The 15,954-nt window shown below is 42.7% G+C and overlaps 1 protein-coding gene across 9 annotated transcripts in view; it reads left to right on the top strand.

The window, feature by feature from the left end:
• The window catches only part of LOC138737182 (CSC1-like protein 2), a 243,333-nt gene that overhangs the window by 202,839 nt on the left and 24,540 nt on the right, over positions 1-15,954 (top strand). For all 9 annotated transcript variants that reach the window (XM_069887811.1, XM_069887809.1, XM_069887812.1 and 6 more), the window contains 2 exons: positions 3,595-3,757; positions 14,448-14,553. In XM_069887811.1, the coding sequence (XP_069743912.1) occupies positions 3,595-3,757; positions 14,448-14,553 (269 nt within the window). The remainder of the gene's footprint in view (positions 1-3,594; positions 3,758-14,447; positions 14,554-15,954) is intronic.

A 15,954-nucleotide genomic window follows, 5' to 3' on the forward strand; every position in this document is an offset into this window, starting at 1 on the left:
TGGCGACACCACTCCAGCGACCCCAATCCCAGCACCACGGCGGTCACGCCGGATGGGCAGACCCCCTGACCGCTACAGTCCTTGACCTACCCCTTCCTTTCATTCTCTCCCTCGTTTTTGTTTTTTTTTCCCAGGGTCAATTCTCCAAGAAGGGGTGAATGTGATAGTACAGATCTATCACCAATGTACATAGTGTATATAGTTACAGTATCTAGACTGTGCTTACAGCGATTGGCTGAGAGCTAAGCCACACCTATTGTCTGGGCCTTAAAGGGTTGTGTCCCTAGCCAGGTCGGATCATTCCGGACTGGTCGGCCACCTGTGAAGAGCTCCGGTCTTTTGCTAATAAAAGCCTTGGTTTGGATCAACAAGTCTTTGGTTCTTTCGACGAGCTCTACAACAGGTAAGAATGCATGTGGGTGAATGCAGCTGGGAGAGGAGATTTTTAAAAAAGCAGGAGGGAAGGGGAGTGAATGAGGAGCTGGGAAAAGGAGACGGAGCTGGGGAAGGAGAGACTCAGGGAAGGGGGTTAATGGAAATTGCAGAAGCCAATGTTCATGCCTTCTGGTTGGAGAGTGCCCAGAAGGAATATTAATGTCATGGAACTAGATGATGACCTCTTTAGCAGCGGAACACTCAGGCCCTGTGCTGAAGAGATATGAATATTTAAGTATATTGGAGATTCTGTTGAAACTTAAACTTGCCAAAAACCTTTCTTGTCGTCATTTGTGTTTGGCCTACATTTTGAAAGGCTTTTGGATATGGTAAAACTAGTGCATTTGGTTCAAAAAATTAATTGAAATCATGATTTGGCTGGGATGTATGTCCTGTACCTTGCAGTGACAATGTTCTGGACTGGAAACATGGCAACAATTTGAATATGTCCAAATTCTTCTTGAATCCTGCTGAGAGGAGCTCATTACATTGAGACTAACAGAGTTTGTAAATGAGGGTTTAGATCAAAGGAAGCTCAAATATGGACCATGACCTGTTTCATGTACACTTCTACACTAAAAATATGTACATTGACACTAAAAATATTGCCTTATTCTTTGGCTTCGCGGAAGAAGATTTATGGAGGGGTAAATGTCCACATCAGCTGCAGGCTCGTTTGTGGCTGACAAGTCCGATGCGGGACAGGCAGACACGGTTGCAGGGGGAAAATTGGTGGGTTGGGTGTTGGGTTTTTCCTCCTTTGTCTTTTGTCACTGAGGTGGGCTCTGCGGTCTTCTTCAAAGGAGGTTGTTGCCCGCCGAACTGTGAGGCACCAAGATGCACGGTTTGAGGCTCTTCAATCTGAGGCGCCTGAAAGCTCACACCAAGACACAAGAGCAACTTGTCCGTGAACTACTCTTTGCAGACGATGCCGCTTTAGTTGCCCATTCAGAGCCAGCTCTTCAGCGCTTGACGTCCTGTTTTGCGGAAACTGCCAAAATGTTTGGCCTGGAAGTCAGCCTGAAGAAAACTGAGGTCCTCCATCAGCCAGCTCCCCGCCATGACTACCAGCCCCCCCACATCTCCATCGGGCACACAAAACTCAAAACAGTCAACCAGTTTACCTATCTCGGCTGCACCATTTCATCGGATGCAAGGAAGACTACACAAAAGAGTCTGGAAAAACAACCAACTGAAAAACAGCACCAAAAAAAAAAAAATTGCCTTATTACCTTCTGCTTTTCTTCCCCAATCTTCAACCACAATAGTCTGGGTGAGGGACCGGAGGGCTACTGACAATAAATGACCAGTTTTCATTTAGATTAGGGCAGTATAGTCAGCGTAGCGGCTAGCGCAACGCTATTACTGCGCCAACGATCGGAACTTTGGGTTCAAATCCCGCGCTGTGTCCAAGGAGTTTTTATGTTCTCCCTGTGTCTGTGTGGGTTTTCCCCGGATGCTCCAGTTTCCAAATCGAACTGGGGTTGTAGTTCAATTGGGCAGCTCAGACTCGTGGGCCGAAAGAGCCTGTATTCATGCTGTATGTCAAATTTATTTTTAATGTATAGTAATTTAAATTCCACTGTTGCGCCTTCACATGGTAAACCCAGCCTAGGGTGACCCAAAAGAAATCGGTTGGCCTCTTTTCCACCATGTCTTCTTGTGGCGAGGACGATGCCACTGGCTGATCCACAGGTACGTGTCCCTGACCAGGTGTTCTCGGGATGATCTCTGTCGTTGGTTAAACAGTGAGTGGGTACAACTTGCAACAAACACTGCTTTGTTTGAAGAGGGAAGGAAGCAAACTAAAGCAATGCTTCTCTGTAAAATCGGGAATTTCTCAGCAAAACATACTGCATGTAGAGGAAGATTTAGAGGTGATGTCACAGGTAAGTGTTTTAGACTGGGAATGTTGGGTGGCTGGAATGCATTGCCAGGGGTGCTGGAGGAGACTGGTATAATGGGGACATTCATTTGACTCTTAGATAACTACATGAATGTGGTCGCCATTGGAACATAGAACATTCCAGCACTGTGCAAGGCCTTCAGCCACGAGGCTGTGCTGACTTATGTAAATCTACTCCATGACAATCTAACCCTTTCCTTCCTTGCACCCAGAATCCTATTTTTCTTTCATCCATGTGCATATCTAAGAGTTTTTTGTATGTCCCGATTGTACCAGCCCCCACCACCACTGACATGGATCAGCTCATGATCGAATGGTGGGGAGAATTAGATAGGCTGAATAGCGTATTTCTGCTACTATGGACATCTTTCTTCCACGTTAAACAGATGTCCTCTGATATCTGCCACTGTCAACCTCAAATGTGGTACCTGTCCCAGATCACAAATGAGTACTTATAATATTTCCGTCCCTACCCCCCAGCTCCAGCGGCCAGGCTACAATCCTGACTTCGGGTGCTATATGTGAAGAGTTTGCAGGTTCTCCTTGTGACCAAGTGGGTTTCGTCCTGGGTGGTTCTGGTTTCTTTCCTCATCCTGAGGTACACAGTGTTGCCTGTAATGTATAGGTGAATGGTAGAACCTTGGTTTGGAGTTGTTGGGGTTAGATTGCAGGGGCAGCTTTCATGAGTTAACATTGTCTTGATGGGTTAAAGTGGCATCTTTTGTAAGAAACGGTTAGCACACCAATAGCTCTCTGCTATTACAACAACAGCAATCCAGTATATAAACTAGGACTGCCAGGTTGAGAAATAGCTTCTTCCCACAGGTAATGAGACTGTTGAACAACTGTAGAAACACAAAAATTAATGTTATATACATTTATTTTGAATTGCTATATCTAGATGACATTTGTGTGTGACCTATGGTCCAGAGATGCTCTGTTTTGTCAGATTGTATATGTATGCGGTACAATCAGATGACAATAAACTTGAACTTGGTAACAGGCCCTTCCAGCCCACATTTACTAACCCAATACATCTTTGGACTGTGGAACGAAACCAAGTCTTAGAAGAGTACTTGTGCAGACGCTGGGAGAATTTACAAATTCCTTACGGACAGCGTTGGATTTACACCCAGGTCTCTGGTGCTATAATAGCGTTCCGCTAGCCATTGTGCAAACCGCTACACTCTATTCCCGAGCAGTGATCTTTAACTGACCACCGTATGATGTGCTTTGTTTGTTTTCTGTTTTAGGTGTGTTTTTCTCCCTGATAATGGAGCTTTTTTTGTCAACTACGTTATTGCTTCGGCCTTCATTGGGAATGCCATGGACTTGTTGCGTATACCAGGCCTGCTGATGTACATGATTCGTCTCTCCTTGGCCAAGTCTGCAGCAGAGAGGAAAAATGTCAAACGCGTAGGTCTCATTCATTTTTCTTACCCCATCCCCAGCCTCCCGGCCTTCTCTTCTCCCCCTCTCTCCTCTCCCAAGCTGCTGCTCTTAATAATAGTTGCATCTCCATGGAAAGAGTGGTCCACATTCGAAGATTTCTCTCCCACAAGTATGTTTAAGGAGTGGTTAAGCAAACTTGGTCAGCATTGCTTTCCTTTTTACATTTTTATTGGTTTTTATAAGAAATACAATGAAGAAAAAGGTACAAACTGAAAATACAGTATCACATACTGTATTCAAACGGTAGAAACATGATCCCCCTCCACTGCACTGTGTACGAATTTTTAAAAATCAAAAATATCATATAAAACCTTCCCACCTAACCTACTCTTAACCATATAACCACTTACAGCACAGAACAAGCCAGTTCGGCCCTACTAGTCCATGCCGTAACAAATTCCCACCCTCCTAGTCCCACTGACCAGCACCTGGTCCATACCCCTCCAGTCCTTTCCTATCCATGTAACGATCCAGTCTTTCCTTAAATGTAACCAATGATCCCGCCTCGACCACGTCTGTCGGAAGCTTATTCCACATCCCTACCACCCTTTGCATAAAGAAATTTCCCCTCATGTTCCCTTTATAATTTTCCCCCTTCAATCTTAAACCATGCCCTCTAGTTTGAATCTCCCCCACTCTTAATTGAAAAAGCCTATCCACATTTACTCTGTCCCTTTTAAAATCTTAAACACCTCTATTAAGTCCCCCCTCAATCTTCTACGCTCCAGAGAAAAAAGCCCTAGTCTGCACAACCTTTCCCTGTAACTCAAACCTTGAAATCCTGTCAACATTCTCATGAACCTTCTCTGTACTTTCTCTATTTTGTTTATATCTTTCCTATAATTTGGTGACCAAAACTGTACACAGTACTCCAAATTTGGCCGCACCAATGCCTTGTACAATTTCATCATAACCTCCCTACTCTGAATTCAATACTCCGATTTATGAAGGCCAACATTCCAAATGCCTTCTTCACCACACCATCTACCTGAGTATCAGCCTTGAGGGTACTATTTACCACAATGCCTAAATCCCTTTGTTGCTCTGCACATCTCAATAGCCTACCATTTAATGCACATGACCTATTTAGATTTGCCTTTCCAAAATGTAACACCTCACACTTATCTGTATTAAATTCCATCAGCCATTTCTCAGCCCACACCTCCAGCCTTCCTAAATCACCTTTTAATCTACAGTAATCTTCCTCACTGTCCACAACACCACCAATCTTTGTATCATCCGCAAACTTGCTTATCCAATTCTCCACGCCTACTTCCAGATCGTTAATATATATAACAAACAATAGTGGACCCAGGACCGATCCCTGAGGAACTCCACTAGTCACCGGCCTCCAATTGGACAAACAATTTTCCACCACTACTCTCTGACATCTCCCATTCAACCATGGCTGAATCCATTGCACTACCTCCTTATTTATGCCTAATGCCTCCACCTTTTTTCCTAACCTCCTGTGGGGAACTTTGTCAAAAGCTTTACTAAAGTCTAAATAGACAACATCCACAGCTTTCCCTTCATCAACCTTTTTTGTAAACCCCCTCGAAAAATTCAATCAGGTTTGTCAAGCATGATCTACCCTTGACAAAACCATGCTGATTACTCCCTATCAATCCCTGTACCTCTAAATATTTGTAAATACCATCCCTCAGAACGCTTTCCATCAACTTACCCACCACAGACGTCAGACTCACGGGTCTATAATTCCCAGGTTTACATTTGGACCCTTTCTTAAACAGCGGAACCACATGCGTCACCCTCCAATCCTTTGGCACTACCCCCGTGATCAGTGACATCCTAAATATCTCTGTTAATGGCCCCACTATCTGTCCACAAGCCTCCCTGAGTGTCCTTGGGAATATTTTGTCCGGTCCCGGAGATTTATCCACCTTTATCTATTTTCAACACAGCCATCACTACCTCCTCAGTTATCCTTTTATGCTTCATTACCTTCCCACTATTTTTCTTTTCTTCAACTGGTTCAATATTTTTTTTCCCTAGTGAATGCCGAGGCAAAGAAATCATTCAAAATTTCCCCCATTTCCTCTGACTTCTCTCTCAGCCTACCCTCGCTATCTACAAGGGGTCAAATTTTATCCCTCACTAATCTTTTAATGTACCTATAGAAACCCTTTGGATTTATTTTTACTCTGTCTGCCAAAGCCTCTTCGTGCCTTTTTTTGGCCTTTCTAATTTCTTTCTTAAGATTCCTTCTACACTCCTTGTAGTCCTCCTTCAAACTCTCAGCTCCCTGCTCTTTATACCTCTTCTACACCTCCCTTTTTCTCCTAACCAAATTTCCAATATTCCTCAAAAATCAAGCCTCCCTATGACTTCCAGCCTTTCCATTGATCCTCACTGGGACATATCTACTCTGTACCCGCAAAATTTCTTTTTTGAATATCCTCCATTTTTCATTTACATCCTTACCTGAAAATATCCTGTCCCACTCAATACTCCCCAAGTCCCTTCTTATTCTTACAAAATTTAATTTAAAAAAACTAACAAAAAACAGCTGAGCATCTTATCCTGAGGGTTACATATATTTTGTAGTTTTTGGTTCCTACCGTAAATCAGTAAAACAAAGGTAACACTACAATGTCATCTGGAAGAGTAAATACAGCTAATCACATTAAAAACATTTACATCATATGAAAATAAGACATAAAAGGTCCCCATGTATCTTCAAATTTCACCGATGAATCAATTTTTTTCTAAACTTAAACAAGACATAATATGAGAGAACCATTGAAAGACTGTTGGAGGTCTGGAGTCTTTCCATTTGAATAGGATGGCTCTTCTAGCCAACAATGTAGAGAAGGCCACGAACCCGTTGCACGAGTACAGACAAACTCCCTATGTCTCAATAACCCCGAAAAGAGCAGTTAATGGATTGGGTCGTAGCTCCACCTGGAGTATAGTTGAAAAGATGTCAAAAATTTATTTCCAATAGTTTTCTAAGGATGAACAAGACTAAAACATAGGTGTCAATGTAGCAATTTCAGATTTGCATCTGTCACAAATAGGGTTAATATTAGAAAAAATACTAGCCAATTTAGCTTTGGACATGTGAATATGATGCACCACTTTGAATTGGATTAACGAATGTCAGGCACATATTGAAGAGATATTCACCAGTTTAAGAATCTTGTCCCATAGATCCTTCAATAAGGGTCTTGCAAGTTCCAATCCCCAAGCCTTTTTAATCTTATTGTGAAGTACTGGACGTAATTTTAATAATCTATCATATATAATTCCAATTAATCCTTTCTGAGAAGGATTCAATTGAAAAATATTATCAACTAGATCTGGTGGATATACAAATGGAAAATCCAGTAATATGGCATTTAAGAAATTTCTAATCTGTAAATATCTAAAAAAAGAGTATTTGGTAAATCATATTTACTTGCCAGCTGTTCAAAAGGCATTAAACAACTTTCCTTAAATAAACTTGCAAAATAAACAATACCTTTGATTTTTCCATCTAGAGAAGGATTGATGGTCGATAAAAGTAATTAAGAGAGATAACAGTAGATAAAACAAAGTTTTTAAATTTAAAAAATGTTCTAAATTGGAACCAGATTCACAATGTTTGTTTGAGTATTGATCAGATGTATCCTTATTGGTCTTGGAAAAACTAAATGGAAAAGAGGTAGCTAATAAGGAGGCCACTGAATACTGCAGTATAGATTTCAATTCTAAATATGTCCATAATAGACAATCCAATTTGTCAGAATAAAAAATCCAAAAAGTTAGGTAACAAATATTAGCTGCCAAGTAATAAAATCTAAAATTGAGTAAGGCCATACTTCCATCTTTTTTCTATTTTGTCAGCAAGTCTATCCATGCAAGTTGGAATTCAACTCATAGGTACAAGTAACCTGAAGCCAAATACTGGGTAGGTCTAGATCAATGGTTCTCAACCTTTTTCTTTCCACTCACATTCCACTTTAAGTAATCCCTAGGCCATTGGTGCTCTGTGATTAGTAAGGGATTGCTTAAGGTGGGATGTGAGTGGGAAAGGGAAGGTTGAGAACCACTGCTCCAGACCCAATTGTTACTGAAATATTTTGCTTGAGAAAAATTGTCATTGGCCCATTTCCTTTGGAGTTCTGAAACCCTGCACATAACGAGTCAATGAGGGACGATTAAAACGGTGGTTCTCAACCTTTTTTTCCACTCACATACCACTTTAAGGAATCCCTATGCCATCGGTGCTCTGTGATTAGTAGGGGATTACCTAAGGTGGTATGTGAGTGAAAAGAAAATGTTGGAAAACCACTGCTCTAGATTGAACAACATTACCAATTAGCTGCATCATTTTAGATTGTATACTCCAAGCCCTCCCTCCACATTTGGATATTCCCTCTAATCTCTGAGTTTCAAGGGGGAAAGTGCACATTCCATTCCAGGTCAACAGATGTTTTGTTAATACCCGGTACCTTGGTCTGGAAACTTTTCAATGTAGTAATGAGCCTCAATTGGCCAAGGGGAATATTTGCCGGCTTGTTTCACGTTTGTCTGTTTTGGTTTAATTTACCATAATCTCTTTCCCCCTCCCCCACCCAAATTATATTTTTTCAAAAATTGGGAACACATCAAGTCAAATAAATGAAGAGCCGAACGAGCCCACTCTTTTCCTCGAGCCCCCGCTGCTGGTGATCAAAATCCTACCTGATCTGATTGCAGCCTCAGCCAGTATTCCTGCTGACCTTTAGTAACTTTTCAATTTCAATTTACTTACAGTTCTGGCCATTGAAACCCGTGCTGCCCAATTAACCTGTCAGCACTGCACGCTTTTGGTGCAGAAAACCCACGCGGGTCACAGGGAAAACATATAAACTCCTCACAGACCCCAGAGGATTCGAACCTGAGTTGCTGGCAGTGCAATAGCTTTGTGTACTCTATGCCAGTCCCCTTGTTTCACCCGCTTGTCGATCAAGAATCTTTCTAGAATATTCATTCACTGTGTTTGCACTGCCTTTTGAGGAAAACATTTCTCAAGACTCTTGACTCTCAGTGACAAACAGCAAGTCTCGTTCTGGATTCTCCTACTGGTAGACCACTCCCAGTCAAGTCTACTCATGATCTTGTATGTTTCATGGAAGTTGCTTTTCACTGATCTAAACCAGTGAAATATGACCCTAGCCCAACCAATCTCAACGGGGGACACAACATATTGAAGTAAAAGCATTGTTTTCTTTTCATCTCGTATAACAATTTTTTTTTGTATTTTATGTCGTCAGTGGGAGAGAAATATGGAAGATACCAAAACTTGACTGCTTCACAGCGAAGCAGCCCATAAACTGGGCAGAGTCTTAAGGTGGCCATAGCCGAGATAAGGTTGAGAATGGCTGCCTTTCAAAACTCTCACAACACAAAACCTGTCTGTTCCTGGGATTATCCACTAATCCTTCTCAGAACAACATGTTCATATTCTCCTTAAATAAAGCAGATTACAATGCACAGTATTTCAGATGCGGTCTCACCAACATTAAAATGAAGTACAAAGTCCCTACTATTCAATTACGCTAGTAATAAAGAGAAATGCAGAAGAATGGGGTTGAAATGAAAAATACATCAGCCATGTTTGGAATGGTGGAGCAGACTTGATGAGCTGAATGGCCTAATTCTGCCCCTATAGCTAATGGTAATCTACTCGACCGTTCTGACTCTGACCCGCAGACCTTCGAGCAATTGACAGGGGTTTATATCTGATATTTCCCTACTTTTGAGGAAATTGCCTTTCCCTCAGCATCAAGTGCAGGATTTAGACTTGGACACAGTTCAGGTATGCTACCTCAAGGCCTTTGTCATGTTATTATGCATTTTGTGAGATTCTTGGGTACAGTGAAGTACATTGAACAGCTCTTAAATTCACAAATTATTTAGTCTTAGTGTAACATTTGGGCCTTCATTTTAAAATCCATTTGGTAAATGGATTTAGTTGCACACCAGATGCTTGCCTGTTCAATCAGCTGGGTTGGGCTGAATTGACCAGTCTTGGTAACAGTGTCGTCACCAGATCCACTAGCCACTCACAAAGCCATTGAAGCTTTGCTGGGGTTTGTTTTGGTCACTGGTCTGTCTACTGAGATTACACTGAAGTCAAAGAGATAAAAAATGTTGGGGACAAATGCAATAGACAAACGTGCTGGAGAAACTCAGCAGATCACGCAGCATCCAAGGGAGTAAAGGGTACTCACTGTTTCGAGCTGACAAGTGGCCCAGGGCAGATACATTGGTGGCCCTTTACTTCCTTGGACGTTGCTGAGTTTCTCCCAACGTGATTGTGAATTAAGTTCATGTTTAAAATTGGGATGACCTGTCTGCTAGCCTTGAATAGAACTGATTCAGATGTGCCCATACCTTATAGACCAGCATAACCAAGGGTCCTTCAGCAATGGTTCTCATAGTCCCAAGACCTCTCAGCCCCAAGGCAATACAGAGTCTGGAAGGTTCACTCTTGGCACCACTTTCCCCAGCTGCAGGAGAGACATTACTTACCACGTGCATCGAGCTGAGGTGAAGACAGTCCCTGCTGTTATCCGGGGCTGCAGGAAGCCGGCCTCTGCTGGGTTCATTGCCAATTGACTTTACACATATAGCCAGGTGAAACCGCTTTGCTCCTGGCCACGGTGCACACACAATAAACAGCACATAATAACCACGTAGATACATAAAGATATGATTTAATAAATAAATATTTTGGGAGGATGTACTCAGTTACTGGATATGGTTCATCAACCTCACAGCCTGCAGGAAGAAGCTATTTCCCAACCTGGCAGTCCTAATTTTGATATTCCTGTATCTCCTTCCTGATGGTATTGGGTCAAAGATCCTATGTGCTGGATGGAAAGGGTTCTCAATAATTCTTTGAGTCCTATTTAAGCAAGGTTAATTAAGGTTAGCGCAACGCCTTTACGGCACCGGTGGTTGGGACCAGAGTTCAAATCCCACACGTTGTCTGTAAAAAGTTTGTACTTTCTCTCCATGTCTGCATGGGTTTTCTCCCACTGTTCAAAACGTACAGGAGGTGTAGGTTAATTGGGTGTAATTGGTGGCATGGACTCGTGGGCCGAAATGGCTGTCCATCAGCCAACCTGAGCCAGTCACACGGGGAGACACCAAGGCTTGAACAGAAATAAAGCCTGTTGTTCAGTCTTTTGAGTCTTGTGCTTGCTTGCTGCTGCCTCTATGCCCCGCACACACATGCTGTATGTCTAAGTTGTTTAAAAAATAATAATTTAAATGTCGATAATAGATGAAAGGAAGATCCCAGTGATCTTCTCAGCTGTTCTCGGCCTTCCAGTCTGATGCTTTCAGCTGCCATACCACTCGATGCAGCCAGACAGGACACTCAATTGTGCTCCTGTATAAAAAATATCTGAGAGCATTTTTCAGCGTCACAGAGAAGGAAGACTCCGTGCACCTTTCTGCCACATGAGCCAGCACATAAACCCCATATTCTTTCTCTCCCTCATCTATTTACCCCACCCACCATCCTTCACTCCCTCTTTAATATTTTTTTAAAATTTAAAACATACAGCACGAGTCCGTGCAACCCCAGTTTACACCCGATTAACCTACACCCCCGGGAAAAACCCACGCAGATAGAGGGAGAAAGTACATACTCCTTATGGACGATGCTGGATTCGAACCCTGGTCCCAATTGCTGGTGCTGCAATAGCGTTGCACCGACCGTGCCGCCTGCCCTCCCCCTTGATAAACGCAACATCTTCCTTCAATCCTGAACATTTGGGTTCAGCAAACCTATCCAATAAATGATCATGTAATGCATCCAGGACTTTGGAAGACTGCTATTAGACGTGGAATAAGGCTGGGAAGCGGCGTAATAGAAGATGCATCTCGAACAAATGTAAGGATATTTGATTTTGATACTGCAGCAATAATTAAGAATCAATATTAATAAATATATCATCCAAACCATTTTCTGTTTTTTGTTGAGATTTGCAGTCCTAGTGTTTTTATTTGATTAGTTAAAAGGTTTTTCACTCCTGTTATCTGATTAGAGTCTTAAGACTTGATTGCCTGGCCATTAGCCTGTGACCTCACTATTGCCTGATGCCTGTTTGTAGTGCATCTTTGTGCCCAGCAAGCCCCCCATGCCATCCCGACAGTAGCCTGCGATGCTCTCTGCCTGTTCATTGCTTGGGGTTCCAATGAAGTAAGAGCGAGGAAGTGGAGAGCAGCCAGCAGCAGAAAATATGAAAAGAATGGAGGCAGGAAAAAGGCAAGAACAGACAAGTAAGAATGGGGTCCAAGGTGAGAACGAGGAAAAAGTGTTGAAAGGCAATAATAATGCATCAAAAAAGTTGAAAGAGCTGATGTATATAAACTTTTCCACAAGTAACCTGGTGCGCATGTTGGATCAGTGTTCAGTGATGCTCTCAAGACCTGTTTATCCATAATGGAGAGGTGAGAGTCTAGCATCTGGCTTTAGAGCGGTGGTTCTCAACCACTTTCTTTCCACTCACATACCACCTTAAGTAATCCCTATGCCATCAGTGCTCTGTGATGAGTGAGGGATTGCTTAAGGTGGTATGTGGGTGGAAAGAAAAAGTTTGAAAACCTCTGTTTTAATCATCCCTCATTGACTCGTCATGTGCACGGTTTCAGATCTCCAAAGGAAATGGGCCAATGACAATTTTTCTCAAGCAAAATATTTCAGTAACAATTGGGTCTAGAGCAGTGGTTCTCAACCTTCCCTTCCCCCTCACCTACCACCTTCAGCAATCCCTTCCTAATCACAGAGCACCGATGGCCTAGGGATTACTTAAAGTGGGATGTGAGTGAGAGAAAAAAGGTTGAGAACCCCTACTTTAGAATTTTAGAAGAATTATACAGTCCGAGTCTTGTTTCATCCTTGAATTGTTGTGCCTGTAATGACAAAATACGTTACATCTGTACACCCAGTGTCACAGTTGAAATGCACCAAATTTGTTGTCAAATGTAATGCCTTGTATTCTGTTCACACCAGAAGTAAGAAAAGTCTTAATTTGTTTTTAAATGGGCCTATCTGCTCATAATATACATCATCCATTGCATATCAAATAATTTCAGGTACCCATTTGGATTCCCCTTCTGTGTGCCTCTGATACCTGAGAACCTCAGACTGGAAACCTCTGAGCTCCCCTTCTTCCTGAGCCCCTCAAAAAAAAGCAGAATCAATTTATCTTAAATAGAGAACCGCTGACTCTGTGCTGGCTGAGCTTTAAATAGATTTCTCAGCTCATATTTATGAAGCATCTTCAATTGCAAAGTGCCTGTTAAATGCAGTGTTACATTTTGTGTTTCCTTGAAATTGCCTATAATGTTGTGGGATTCTGGTTTGGGCAAAGTGAACGTTTCCAATTTAAACAACAAGTATTAGCATCAAACGAAACCAGATCTCTAACTGAGGGCAGGTGGTTATTTTCTGTTATTGAAATGGTGTACTTCAGTCACAGGAGAATATCCCCTGCTGGAACCATTGGTGGATGTCCTATGCAATTTGTTCATGTCCCTCTTATGAGAGGGCCGACTCACACTGAGGCCCATTCATGCTGGTAGAAGACTAGTTTTGTGTGCAGTTCTGGTCACCCCATTCTCTGATGGATGTGGAGGCTTTGGAAGAGGTTGCAGAGATTTACCATGATGTTGCCTGGATTAGAGGGTACGAGCTCATAAAAAGAGGTTGGACAAGTTGGGGTTGTTTTCTCTGGACACCTGATGGAATTGAGAAGCATTGACAGGGTGGACAGTCAGAGTCTTTCAACCAGGTTAGAAATATGCAGGGTATGTATTTTTATTTACATTGAGTGGTAGGTGCCTTGAACAGGCTGTCAGGAGTAGTCATGGAAGTGGATACAGTAGTAGTGTTTAAAGGCTTCTAGACAGACACTTGAATATGCAGGGAATTGATGAATACATATCGTCTGGAAGCAGCAGAGTTTTAATTTAATTTAGCCATCATGTTTGACAGACAAAAAGGGCCTGTTCCTGTCCTATATTTTGCAAAAGGCTGTAGCTAAATCAGAGATTTCTGCTGTGAAAACACGATGGATTATCCAGTTAATATTCCCTGTTCTCATATGCTCCTGTTTTTTTGTCACATTGTAGAGCATTGTTTATTAATTTGGTGAACTGGCTTAAGAGTTAGAGCTCCATAATGTGAGCTAAGCTTGATTAAGTTGCACCCAGAAGGCTTCCCTTTGCTCCTTCATCTGCAGCTTATCACACCAGTCTATTTGGTTTGGAACTCGAAAGCACTTCTGTTTAGTTTGATGCAATTTTAAAACCCTAAAGTTAAACTGCCCTTCATGCCATCCAGACCGTGTCAATCAAATTCTCAATCAAGCTTAAATCCCATTGACATCAGTTGGTCCACAGACTTCCCTGCCTTGGTGATTCAAGTGCTTGAATTTGTGCACGTCTCTGCCCCCCGTCCACCTCCTCCCACCCCCACCCCCCCCCCCCCCCCCACAACAGCAGTATGTTCCAAATCAACCACATTGTGGATAACCAAAATTCTTCCTTGTATCTCGTTTAACCTGCTTGCTCCTTGCCGTGAACCTGCGCCATGCGGAAATGTTTACTCCTGTCTGCCCCTCTTAATTTTGTATATGTATTCTTCCAGCATCAAGCATACGAGTTTCAATTTGGAGCGGCTTATGGATGGATGATGTGTGTCTTCACTGTGGTCATGACCTACAGCATCACGTGTCCCATTATAGTTCCATTTGGTAAGTGTTTCAGGAATGAGATGGGTGCAGCCCCTTCTGCAAGTACCGGCCAGTTCCCTCAATGTTGTTGAGACTGCACTTGGAATATTATGCTCAGTTCTGGCCACCTGGCCACAGAAAAGATCTCATTGAGCTAGAAAGGGTGCAGGCCCTGATCATGTCGGAGGTTTGGATCTGGAGTTTAGGATGTCAATGGATCGAACCGGGGTCTGGGAGACTGTGGGAGGTGCTGGATGTGAATCCACAGACACTCAGTCTCTCTGAAGGGACGTGTTTCTCTTTCTCTTACAATGCTCATGGCAACTTTGTGCCTTATGGCAGGCAAAAGGAAATTTTGTGTAATATTACATTTTTTTTTATTATTACACAACAATCAAAGGAATATTGTAGCCGTTCATAAGAATGCTACTCCAACTGAAGAGAGGCTGGATAGATTGGGACTCCTGCCTGGACCTCTAGAGGCTGGGTGATCATATCGAAGCTGATAGCATAGTACAGGCCCTCCAGCCCACGATGTTGTGCCGTCCTTTGTAAACCTACCTCTTCTTCTGTAACCTCAGCTTTTTTCGCTTCTACTCTTCCACTTGTATTCATCTCTTCCTCCCCCATTCTTTCCCCCTCCCCCCACACTTTTTTTATTCAGGCATCCTCCTGGATTTTTCCTCATTCCTGACGAATGGCCAGGCCAGAAATAGCCTGCACGGATCATCTCCCACAACCAGCGCTCCCATTGTGGTCTCCTCTACATCAGAGAGACTGGGCGCAGATTGGGGAGATTGCTTTGTCGGGCACCTCAGCTCTGTGCACCACAAGATCTCCCAGTGGCCACCCATTTCAGTTCCCATCCCCTCCCTTGCCGACATGTCTGTCTGTGGTCTCATGCACTGCCAGACTGAGACTACCCACAAATTGGAGGATCAGTCGCTCATATTCCATCAGGGTACCCTGTAATCGGATGGCATTAACATAGACTTCTTCGGATTCTGTTAAAATACCCCTGTTGTGTTCTCTCTCTCTCCAATTGGCAGCTTTTATTGGACTGTACTCCTTATGCCAGTCTTCAGTCTGTATTTCCTGTTTTTTTGATCATTTCTTGAAGAATGGCTTAGGCCCGACACATTGGTAATATATCTTTACCTCCTATCAACGCTGTGAGACCGACTGGCTGAGCTCCTCCAGGATTTCGGTGTGTACACTACATTTTCAGCATCTGCAGACTTTTGTGCTTCTCGACGTTGTTATAGTTTTACACACGGTTTGCAGTGACCTCTCCTGGAGGATTACCATCAGTGCAGTGAACCAATTATATTTTTAATCAATCCTACTTGGTTTGTTCCCTGGGATCGCTGCTGTAAATGAATTGATTTACAGTGAATCAAAATATCTCAAGGGAGTGGATGC

Source organism: Narcine bancroftii, chromosome 6, assembly GCF_036971445.1.
Source record: "Narcine bancroftii isolate sNarBan1 chromosome 6, sNarBan1.hap1, whole genome shotgun sequence".
NCBI lineage: Eukaryota > Metazoa > Chordata > Chondrichthyes > Torpediniformes > Narcinidae > Narcine > Narcine bancroftii.